Source organism: Centruroides vittatus, unplaced genomic scaffold (assembly GCF_030686945.1).
Source record: "Centruroides vittatus isolate TY-2023 unplaced genomic scaffold, ASM3068694v2 contig_439, whole genome shotgun sequence".
NCBI classification, from domain to species: Eukaryota; Metazoa; Arthropoda; class Arachnida; order Scorpiones; family Buthidae; genus Centruroides; species Centruroides vittatus.
The window spans coordinates 2357320-2369406 of record NW_027122239.1 but is presented as its reverse complement, the minus strand read 5'-3'; the positions used below and the strand labels follow the sequence as shown (position 1 = coordinate 2369406).

The window sequence follows — 12087 nt, the reverse complement described above, 5'->3', positions numbered from 1 at the left end:
TTAAGGGTGAGATGCAGTTGCTATTCAAGAATAGATATTATTCGAAGATTGAATTGTCGTCCTAAGTACACACACGTTAATACAAATACAAATCAAAGTCTTAAGCCTAAATCTTAAATTAATGCTTATCTTTGGTTATAATTTGGACTAAATTATGACTGACTTTTTGATAATTTCAAAATTTGGACTGAAAGCAAGCTACAATGCCATTGTCATGGTGTTTAGGCTAGATACTTAGAAATAGTTCACAAAGTCAGCTAACTATCAATTTTGTTCTTAACACAGAAAATAAAAAAAAACTTTGTTGTTTCTTCATTTATAATTAATTCAACTGTCATTTTGTAATCTGAATTTTTCTTTCTAATGGTTAAAACATTTAAGCAATAATTGTCTTTAAGAATTCTTCATGGCAAACAGTTACCATCTGAGTTTATTCAAAAAGTGTTGCAATTCAGAGAGACTTTTTGAATATCTAATAATGCAAATATATATTAACATACTAAATTACAACTAAATGATTTTATAAATATATTCTTTTACTTAGTTATGTTAAGACAATGAAGCTTTATATTAAAGGAAATAAGGAATTTCATATACATATGCATTAATTAACAGTTAACCAGTAAACTTTGTGCATATGTTGCAGAAATGATAAATTAATTTTCAATATATTTGCAGCATTATAAGTTTGCTCTTCTTATATACTTAAATTGAGAAAATTCAGATATTTTCCATAAGGGTCTTCTTGTTCTTTAATAGTTAATATGACAGCCAAATTATTTAATCTCATTCTCCAGTTGAAAAGAACAACATATATATCATCCAGATATAAAGTCTGATACAATTCAGTATTGGTAATATAAAGTATGCATAAAATATGCAATAAATCAACAATTAGCTACGTTAGAAATTCATTATATAAATTTTAATATGATGATGATTGTAAATCTCCAATTTTTAATTTACGGAGAATTTTAGTTTAATTTAAAATTAAACAATATTATAAGAAAGAGGAACATATGTTCCCTCTTCTAATTTATAAATGTTTTTTATATATAAATAAATGACTTATTTTGCATTAAATTAACTGAAACATTTAAATATTTTGGATTGTTTGCACTTCAATAAAGAAACTAATAAAATACAAAATTTCTTTAACCATTTTCAAATTCATAAAAGTATTTATGTAATGCATTTTTCTGAATTAATGAATCCAGAATTAGAAAACAAGTTAAGATTCTGATGGTTTTTTCCATATAACTATTATTTTACACATTTGAATCTGCTGCATGTGTATTATAGCAAGTGATCAAATGAATACACACAAGAAATGGCATAGGGACCAGCTCACTGGGTCATGAAGTCAGATTTCATGACCCAGTGAGCTGGCTGTGCTTATTGCATAGCATTGCCAAGTCTTGACTGTCAGTGTCACAACTCCTTGTACTACTTTTTTCAAGTTTTCATTTAATCACCTTGTATAATGTCTTAATGCATTGTACACATTATTTATATATTCATGTTTTATCTTTATAAACCAATACTTATAAAAGCCTTAATTTTATATCTAATGAAAATGAATTTTTAAAAATTATGTTTTTATGAAATTGTTTCCAATAAAAACTAAGTGAATTTTTTACATTTCGAATTTCACTGAATACTTATTTCAGACAGACCAAATTTGTTAAAATGGTATTTTAAAACACTATCCTGAAGTACTTTTCAACAAAAGTTAGGTTGAAAATAATTGAAATTTGTGATAGTAAAGTCTTAATCTGTTGTATAATGTCCTTCAAAAAAATGTAAATAGGAAATGACATTATTAATAGAATGGAGTTACATCCTACGTAGGATATTGGTAATTTAGAAATGTCAATTATTTAAGTTTTGGAATTTCTAAATTAATTTTGAAATATTCCTTACAAATCTAATTCAATAGTTCATAAACATATTTCACAATATATTTTCTATAATCAAAATGATTCTATTATATTTTATATAAGATTTTTCAAAATTAAAACCAAAAAAATATACCATGTATATATACTCTACATATGAATAAAAATTAATATGCATTGTAATATCACATTCATCATTCAAATAACAATGGATTTAACATTTATTAAAATTCATTTAGTAATTTTAACTGTGTTATATATGTATAAAACTACTTTCTGTTAATATTTAGTTTAAATCAAAACTTTGAGCAAAATGATGTTATGAAAATATTTGATTATTAATTAAAACATTCTTGGATGTGGAATATATATCTTTATTAAAAACATATTTTACATAATGAAACATAAAGTAAAACTTTATGACTTTTTTCCTTTCAGATTAACAGCTAAATTTGCAGACGAAAACGAAGATAACTTCTGACGAATCTTTTCCGTGGTCCGATCGTACGAATATCCGGCATCCGTACGGACCGAATTCGAATCATCTTTTTTAACTTCCGAATTAGAAACATCAATGCTTAAAGACGAACTTTCGCCCTTCGCCTTAAGTTGTCGAGGAACAAAAAATTGAGAATTATTCTTATTCGGTTTTTCACGTTTTTCAGAAACTTCGACATCGCATCCGGAATCTCGATTCGACGACAACGGTACATTTGTCAATTCCTTATTTTTGGAAGCTTGCTGGACATCATAATTAATTGCTTCCTCCTTAGACGACGACGATGACGACATGGGAACGGTATATTCTTTTCCGGCCCAAACATAAGTCATATATTGGACCGGTTCGACTTTGGGTGTCTTCGATTCACCTGCAAAAGATTTACCAGCCGACTTCCTCTTATTTCCTTCAGAAAAATTCCCCTCATTCTGCCGGAAATTCGATTTGGTCCTGGAAACAATATATCTTCTTCTGTCTGCTAATTTGCTTCTGGTTTCTTCTACTGTTTCAAATTCTGGTGCATAGCATACATGCAATACCCCACCGAAAAAAGAACGATTGTCCAGTTGCTTCTTTGCTGCCCTGAAAAAAAAAATATATATATATATACATACATACATATAAGAGCATTATTCTATGTAAAATTGCATAAATGCCATACTTTTAAATGAATACAAGTAACTAACCTGGATGCTGAAAAATTTGAGTATTTAACAAGGTAAACGTCGGTAAATTCCTCGCTAGGATAATCATCCAACGGATAAATATCGTCAATGAAGCCATATTGTTCGCAGAATTCTTTTAATTCTTCTCTATTTCCCACAGAAGGGACATTTTGTATAAGAAGGTAACACGACTCTTGATTAACCGTATAAACTCGTACGGAAGTATCTCTTCTTCCTTCTCTATACTTTGCCCTTGTAGAACATATTTCCTTTTTCTCGTGATGAGATAATTTATTCACGTTTTTAGTTGAAATCGACATTTTTTATGTACTTTTAGACTGTAATACTTACTTCAAGGAGGCGGCCATGTTTAAATGTCGGATTGTAAACAAATTGGGTTTTTTTATGATCAAAAAATAGCCAAAAATTCGTTAAATATTTTAAATGCTATTTTTAATATTTTATTTGTTTATATATTTTTATAAATATATTTTAAAAATTTATAATTTAATTAAATTATATTATGTTAAAAATAAAATTTTTTAAATATTTTAAGTCGCCGCTGCCATCAAATCATCGATTGGTTTTACAGAAATTCTGGCACGGAATTAAAATTTCTTAAAAGGAGGGAACGAAACTTATTGTAGAGACTAGTAGAACCGGCGTGTAGCCACGGGCCTATTACGATGGGTTTACATTTCTTTTGTAAAGAAGCGATCTTCGAACCCGATCTTGTAGCCCGCTGTTAATTAAAGACGTCGGTGAACCAATCGGATGAATCATTTCTCATTAAAATTACACAAAATTAGAAACAATAGAAAGTTTAAAAATTGGAAACAACAGATTATTGCCTTAATTTTATTTTTATTCGTATTTTGTACATATAAAAATAAAAAGTTAGTAACAGTCTTTAGTTCACGCTTGCTCTGAATTACAAAATTCAGAATTTATTCGGTTTTGATTCGGGTCGTTTTCGTGTTTTTATTTTGCTAGCAAAGTTACCTGACATCTTCCGGGAAATTTTTTATATTAATTAATATTTAAACGAGCAATTATATGTTGTGACATTGTTACAATTTTTAATCACATTTTTAATTTATTTAATTTAAAATATATGCTCTCCAGCTCAAATTAGCAGTGTTTTGCGCTTGTACTGTACATCATTCTTTCCCGTTAGCAATGGAGTCGTGCCGGTCATCTATCATTATTCTATCTAAATTCTTACTTCCGGTTTGTCTCGGAAGCTCGTATATAGTTAATTGGGACCTCCTGCCCCTATGGTTTTCATATCTGGTCTCATATTTTATCTATATAACTCCGTTCTCGAGATTAAGAGAAGACAGACGGACAAACGACAGTGGAAATTTACAGGTGTGCAATTTTTTTAAATTGCAGGCCAATGAACAATTAGATTTTGGGGCAAACGGACCAAAGATTCACGCTCTGCACCCCGAAAAACTCTCGAGTAGGCCTCTCTGTTTTGTGCTTGTAAGAATGCGATACGAAATGGCGCAAATTCTTCTGGTGTTACAACTCTAACGTACCATTCACAGACGAATACGAAATGGTAATCGGCCAACTAATGAAATTTAAGACCGAATATTTGAGCTCCGCGCCCTCAAAAACTCCCGAAAACATACCTTTAGCTCGGCGGTAACTTTGTATTTAGTAATTTTCTTATTCGAACGCCACTATTCCGCTGGTTAGATAGAAATGTTAATTTCTTTCATTTATTTAAGAATTTACATTCATTCTCTTAAAAAATGTTTCAACGTCGTGGATTGAACGTCCAAACTTTATCGCTGCCATCTTGAAATTCCTTCTCTCTTACGTCAAGAAATCCGCGTTTCTGATTGGTGGCAATATTTTTCCCTACCGAAAATATTCAAGAGGACTTTCTATGGGAAAATGACCCTTATTTTGGTGTTAGTAACGTGAAGAAAACTCAGAAAACTCTACGTGACTTGACGGAAACCACGTTCAATGGTTTTATACACTCGACTACTGGAGGGCCTGGTATATAAAATTACATACTTGTTAGCATAGAAGAATATTTTACATTTTTCTAACAAGATTGCCATTGAAAATATAAAAAGAACTTTCGTCATTACAGAGAAAAGCTTTCGTCATATAACGGAAAATTGCACAATCTACATTAGCGAAGAATGTTGTAGTAACTTAACTGAAAGAGCATTTATTAGAATAAGATAAACAGATGATTTCATATGAATTCTTGTATCTAAGTCGTGTTGTATAACTACAGTGTTAGGCAAAGATTTCTATAATTTGTGAAACGCGTTGTTGGGTGCACTTATTTACAAAATTCGTATAAACGTAATTTTTTAAACTTCTTCCTCCCTACAGGTACAGTATTGAGTGGTAGAGTCGTCGAAATGGAGAGCTGGGATTTTTCCCTAGCCAGGAGAAAACTTATGAGCCCATAGTGCTTTTTATCCCTGTAAATGAATGCTTTTTTTTACTAACAAAAATAATTTTTATAAGTTAAAAAAAAAGACAAAAAAGGTCCGCTAAGGAACAAAAGAGATACGTTTTATCCCGGGTCCCATATAAGTTCTCGACGACCCTGCTAAGAGAGTTTTTTCCCACACATTGTGGGGTTTGGCCGGGTCTACAATGCTGAAGATTTAGTAGTGAGAGACGGGGCCCGACACATTGGGGACAAAACGTTACTGGAGACTGCTTATGCGGATTCGAATCCGGTTCCCAAAAGTGGTAAGCTGCCACCTCGACTATCCAGCCATCACTGTATTGATTAAAATATTGTAATTTCTTTCATATATACGGCAACCGGAGTATAATCCGCAAAAATTGCATGCAACCACTTTCAAATTGTCTCTAAAACACAAATAATCAGTGAGAAATGTTGGTAAATATTTTAAAGAATTAAAAACTAAAGTTTATACCGTATGACTCGTTATTCCTAGTTAACAGTAATTTCATCTTGCAAGAAACAATCAAGAAAAGCATTAGAAATACAGTATATGGAATCATCATTGTAGAACCTACAGAATTAAAAGATTCCACCAAAATTTAATAGCATCAATCCCCTAATACGCAAACTTCCCTACAAAATTTCAGAAAATTTCGACAAAAAGCACAGGAGTTATTAAGCACCAAACAGGGTGAACAAATTCATGTCCCCCCCACACACTTACAGAAAATACACCCGAATTTCTCGTATTTCTCGACGTTTCAAGGTTCCCGAGTTCAAAAATATAAAAATCTTGAAGGAGACATAAACAGTATGCAACATTCCATGGGAAAAATGAATCATTTTCTTACCCAAGAGCCGCGAGATTACGCATCTGTATATATCCCCACCCGCTTGTAACGCATCGTAACGATTACCCGCGTACCCACCCCCGTTATCTGCGTTACGTAATTTACGGACAGCCCAAATATGGAGTGGTATTTCAGTCCACATCTAAGATGTCTCTAGAATTTCTTCACCTCGAGGGGTATGTTCTTTCCTTTGAAGCGAAGAAATTCTAGGAATTATTTACCACATCTATGCCGGAAGGAAGTAAGAACCAAAATTATCACTTTCTTAACCTTTGACCTTGATAAAACGTAATAGTTCTCTCTTTCTGTCTAATTACTAGCTTAATTTCTGAATGGTTAGCCCACTTTGCCACAATTAAGTCAATTATTTCTTCGGTTGTTCTAGTATAAATTTTAATTAGATCCTGTTTATTTTTCTGTATACATCTTCTAAATATAATAAATAAATAAATAAAAAGAACTTTGATTCTCATCCAAACAGGTGTGTGATGTAGAGAACACCTCTTTACAGGTGTTCTTTACAATTTATCAAGATTTACAGTTTTGCTTCTTCTTTTAATATATGATAATAATTACTTTTATTTCTCATTATAATTAAGATTATCTTTATTAATTATTTTTAATTGCTGTAATTAAAATTGTTAATGTAGTTTAAAAATGAGAATAATTTGCATCACCTTTAACAAAGAATGGATTTCGATAAACATATCTCCAGTAGGGCCCTAAGCTATAACATATAACGGGCCCCTCCCAAATAACGATACATGTAAACATGCGAGGTCTTAAGGCCATCGCATGTTTACATGTATCTTACAAGCTGTACCTAAGGCCCTCGAGTCATAACTCGAGGGCCTAAGGTACAGCTTGTTTACTTGTACGCAAATATGGTCAAGGCCTGACTTCGGCTTAATGCGTGTTATCCTATGGGCAAAAAGGGAAATTGCTTAGGGCCCTACTAACAAATTGCCCTCAAACCACTCTTATAAGAAAATATTATATCCAAACACTTGGCTGCAGCATTAAGTTAAGTTTAGGGCCTCTAAATTTGTTGTAATTTGATATTGATAGATGGCTTTTGCTGTATATTATGTAAGAACTGTACTCTCCTAGCTTGGGGCTACGAGAGTACAGTTCCTTCTGGAGGCCCTAATCTAGCTCCTGTTTGCACGATGCATCCGTTTTTTTCGAAGAGGGCATAATAGAATATTTAAAATTATAAATATATTACTATTCCTGAGATATTTTAAAAGAGAATTAAAAGAAAAGCGGTAACAAAATGGCGTCTATTTATGCAGCGAATTGATAGTTACAGTATTATGTCATTTACACACACAACATATCCTGTATCGAATGATTTGTTGATGAAGGAATTAGATATTCTTCAAATAATTTTATTTTATTAATAATTAAAGTCAACTTCCTGGTGGATCGATTATTTATTTATCTTTTAAATTTTCACCCCATATTTATAATGGAAACCAGCTTTACATTTATAGAAAACCGTCGTAAAGCGAACCTTCTACTTCCCATAAGTTCTGTGTTTTAAGTTGAGATTACGTTCTTGAAAAATTTACAATATAATAACTAGAAAAGAATATACCATTAGTATTTTTGGTTGACCATCTGTTTTCTGGTATTATATAGTTAAAATTGTTTTCTACGACGGTTTTCCGGAACTAATTAGGTCTTAAAGCGGGGTATAATCTTAATTTAAAACACTGATTTTACTGAAAAAGGGAGGCTCGTTTAACGACGATTTTTCGGCAACTAATTAGGTGATAAAGTGGGGCATAACTTCAGTTTAAGACAGTGAACTTATATAAAATAGGAGGCTTGCTTAACGACGGTTTTCCGGAACTAATTACGTCGTAAAGCGAGCCTCCCGCTTTACATAATAAATGTCCCCTTTATCACTTAATTAATCTCTAGAAAATTTCGCAAATATTTTTACAATGTTATAAACGAATAAATGTATTAATTTAATCAAGAAAAACCTTATTTTTTAAGATAATTTCTTTAATTTTAATTCATTATTTGCCTATTTGTATCCTATTAAAAAAATGCTTGGATCTAGATTTGTGCTTTAAGATTTTAATTAAAATTTGTTTAAATAATTTCTCTTCTGACACAAATATAGTCAATTAAGTAATGTAATAACATAATTTATAATTGATTAAGTAACATAATTACATAAATAAGCCGTAACAAAAGGAAAATTCAACCATTACATAACGGTAATACAACCGAATTTAATTTAGTTTAAAAATGTATAAGTAAAATATTTAAATATTTATTAATATATTAATTTGTAGACAAAAATAAGAAAATATTCTAGCGAAAACCCCGCAAAATAGTTTATTTTTATAATATTTTTTATGCTGTTTTACGTTGCACAATTGGTAAACACCGGAGGTGAGGCTATTCAAGAATTGAGTCTATTGCAGATCAGTTTTCTGTATCAAATTTCTGTTATACAGACCTCTGTTCAGCGGCCATTGATGGAAACATTAAAAAAAAATGGCCGTTGTTCGGAGGTGGTCACCGTTTGGAGGTTATTTCGTATGCATTTTTTAACTTAAAAAAGTTCCCGAAGAAATGGCCGCTGTGTACAGGTTGCCGTTATTTCGGGAAACAAGATTTATACATTAATTAATTAGTTAATTAATTTAAAATATTCATAAAAATGTGTATTATATATTTGTTTTAATATAAATTTCTTAAAAATAAAGGCTTCGAAAAAAGAAAGACGGAGAAGGAAGAAGGAGAAGAAGCGGAGGTCTCGATCTATTGTCTTATCAAGGATAATTTTGGATAGGGGCCAAGAAAATGCCGATGATTTTTAAAATTCGATCAACGAGAAGATTAATAAATAATATCCACTTAATATACCAAAAAAATATTGTTAAAATGGTACAAAAGTATCGTGCCGAAGGAGTTTGATGTTCAAAAATCTGAGAAATTGTCTGGGAATTTGAAGCATTTCTTGCAAAATATTGCATTAATTTAATAAATATCAAAGATAAATATCAAGCTGAGATTAATATTTCACACTTCTCGCTCTTTCTCTTTAAATCTGTGTCATATAAATCTCCATTAAAGAGAATCTGGTTACACCCTTGTTTTGATTACACCTGTTGATAGAAAGAAATTCAATTTGCTACATATTTAATTCATGAATCTGACTTCTGTTTACTTATCATCTATATATATATTTATAACCACTGTTTTATATAAATTTTAGCTGAATATAACGAAATTTTTAAGTTTTATCCACTGATCTAGTACAAATTCCTCGCTCGCTACAAGAAATTTGCTGCATTTACGGTACAGTAAATTACTTATTTATATATTTTTAGTTATATTTATGCATATTTATAGATTAATATATTATATTTATATTTTCTTAAATACAATTTTTAAAATATATTTACTAAATTTGCAATTTGTATGCTGTTTAACTAATATTTTCGTCATTTTCTACAATCCTTCGTTTAAACATAGGAACTGTAATTTTAAAATAAATTTTGAAATTTTCATACAAGTCTTTATAAATATATATATTATATTTTATGAGAAAATTTCTAAAAAAATTTAATTAGATAGTTGAAATTTTCAATTCCTTCTTTGAGAAAAGAAGAAAGTGGAAAGATGCTCGAGAGCATCCGTATGAGAAGAAACATCTTTGGAAATGTTGAAAAGAGCATCGTTGTTCTTCTTCGGATGATTTAAGCAAACTATACAGTTGAAAAAAACGTGTAAAACTACAATTTTGGCATACTAAAAATTAGCAGCATGAAACTATATCATGAAACTACAGCATAAAGCTACAGTACGAAACTATAAAATGAAATTATACCATAAAACCAGATTAAGATAGGCAATAGAAATGTGTATGCTTGTCTGTGACGTGTGAGTGAAAACACGCTCACAAATCCGTATTCTAGCCAAAGAACAAGAATATTTCCAAAGATTCCAACCTTCAAGTCCAAATTCGACTGAAAATTCCCTACTAAGATCACATTGTATGTTATGGTAGTATGTTTTTACATAGGACTTCTACACAGATGTGTATTCTAAACATCATCGTGAATTCTTATACATATACCGTATATATATGTGTGTGTATATATATAAAGATAACTTTAATACGGTCGTTATAAATGCTAAATGCAGATAATAATATTGTTTTTTGACGTTACAGAATAGTTTATTGATCATAATCTCTTAGAAGTAGAAGCATCTGCCAATTTCTCTATCGAAAATAAAATGATGATGAATTAATAAGAATACGTTTTATACAGAAACGTGTAGACAGACAGACGCTCTCAAATTTATCGAGCACGATATACGTTTCGTAAGGTTAACCACCGAATTTTAATATATAAATTTTTAATATCTTTATCGAATATAAAATTTATTTAGCTCCTTTAAAACTCGGTAGTGGCTCTAAAGTTAGGCGAAATGCCTAGGGTCTTCGAGGTCCTGGGTCTAGTCTGCAAGCCCAGAGCGCAGGGAATAAACAAAAACCAAAATTTAGAACGATTTTAAATGCTTCTAAAAGAGAAAGGCCTCGAAAATGAGGCCTCATAAACTGTAAAACTACTGTCTAATCAGCAATATTTTCTGTGTACACAATGGAAATCGAAGATAAGAATCGTCTTGTTTGTTTATTCTGCTATTATCTAACTTAATTAAAATCTTGTGATGTTAACCTATATCAAAAAGGCAATTATCTCCACGAGTACCTCTTTATTTTATTTCCTGTGATTATCTTCTCGAAATTGTAGTCGTTAGTGATATTATACTCGACACTTTATAATTGTAAAATGCTACCGTATAGAAAATATTGTCTAAAAACAATTAGAATTATAATTAATTAAGTTAAATAATGCGTACCGATTATTGTTTTTTTTATGTTAATTCAATTGATACTTACAATGTCGTTAATTCATTTGTTTACAAGTTATAAAGGCAAACACACAAGTAATTTGAAGTCTTCGTAGGAACACTATTAAATGCTAGCGGAATTGGCCTGTCTCTTAAGAGCAATTTTGCATAGTTTTGGATGGAGAAGACCCACTCAAAACTAAGCAAAATTGCTCTCAAAATTGAATTAATTCCGAAACTAGATCCGAGATTTACGGAAAAATAATAAAAAATATCGATTTTAAAGAAGTTTTACTGAAGGCCAAAACTTTTATAACCTACGAGGAATGTTATCTTGTGTAGAGATTGTCGCTTGCAGGAATCATCGTTGTTGTGGAAAGATGTATGACCAACATTGATTACTGTAGTAGCGCTTCGGACAATGTATCTACCTCAAAAACGATTCAATAACACCAGAATTCTACATTCTAAACTCTCGATTCGGTAGCCAACGATTTACAATCCATCACGCAACCGGACTGTTAAATATGTTTCGCACGTGTGCTCATAAATTTTTTGGTCTTTGAACCAGAAATTATCCAGAAAACTAAAGACGCCCTTAATAATAAAAGCTCTTCGTGATGAAGATGAAGATTAAAAATGCTCTTAGCGATGAAGTAGGGGATAAAGAGAAAGATGAAGATGCCTTTAGTGATAAGACGGAGATGAAGATGGAGATGCTCGTAATGATGAATGATTACAAGAGAATTTCACGTGAATTTTCTATAAAATTCCGTAGAAGAATCATAATTTACACTTTTATTTTTTAAAAAATAATAAAAAAAAACTCTAGAAA

The 12087-nt window shown here is 30.8% G+C and overlaps 1 protein-coding gene across 1 annotated transcript; it reads right to left on the bottom strand.

Moving 5' to 3' along the window:
* Positions 1 to 2256: 2256 nt before the first annotated feature.
* LOC136977103 (RNA-binding protein 48) lies at positions 2257 to 3462 on the bottom strand. The gene is made up of 2 exons (XM_067272542.1): positions 3084 to 3462; positions 2257 to 2979 (listed from the first exon to the last, which is right to left on the bottom strand). The coding sequence occupies exons 1-2, from the start codon at positions 3380 to 3382 to the stop codon at positions 2316 to 2318; spliced, it is 963 nt and encodes a 320-aa protein (XP_067128643.1). The 5' UTR covers positions 3383 to 3462; the 3' UTR covers positions 2257 to 2315.
* Positions 3463 to 12087: the final 8625 nt, after the last annotated feature.

What these genes read in the sequence shown, in the direction of transcription:
- LOC136977103 (XM_067272542.1), bottom strand. Translation starts at nt 3,382, where the DNA reads ATGTCGATTTCAACTAAAAACGTGAATAAATTATCTCATCACGAGAAA. An exon ending in TCAAATTTTTCAGCATCCAG is followed by an intron (nt 2,980 to 3,083) that starts GTTAGTTACTTG and finishes TTTTTTTTTCAG; the next exon opens with GGCAGCAAAGAAGCAACTGG.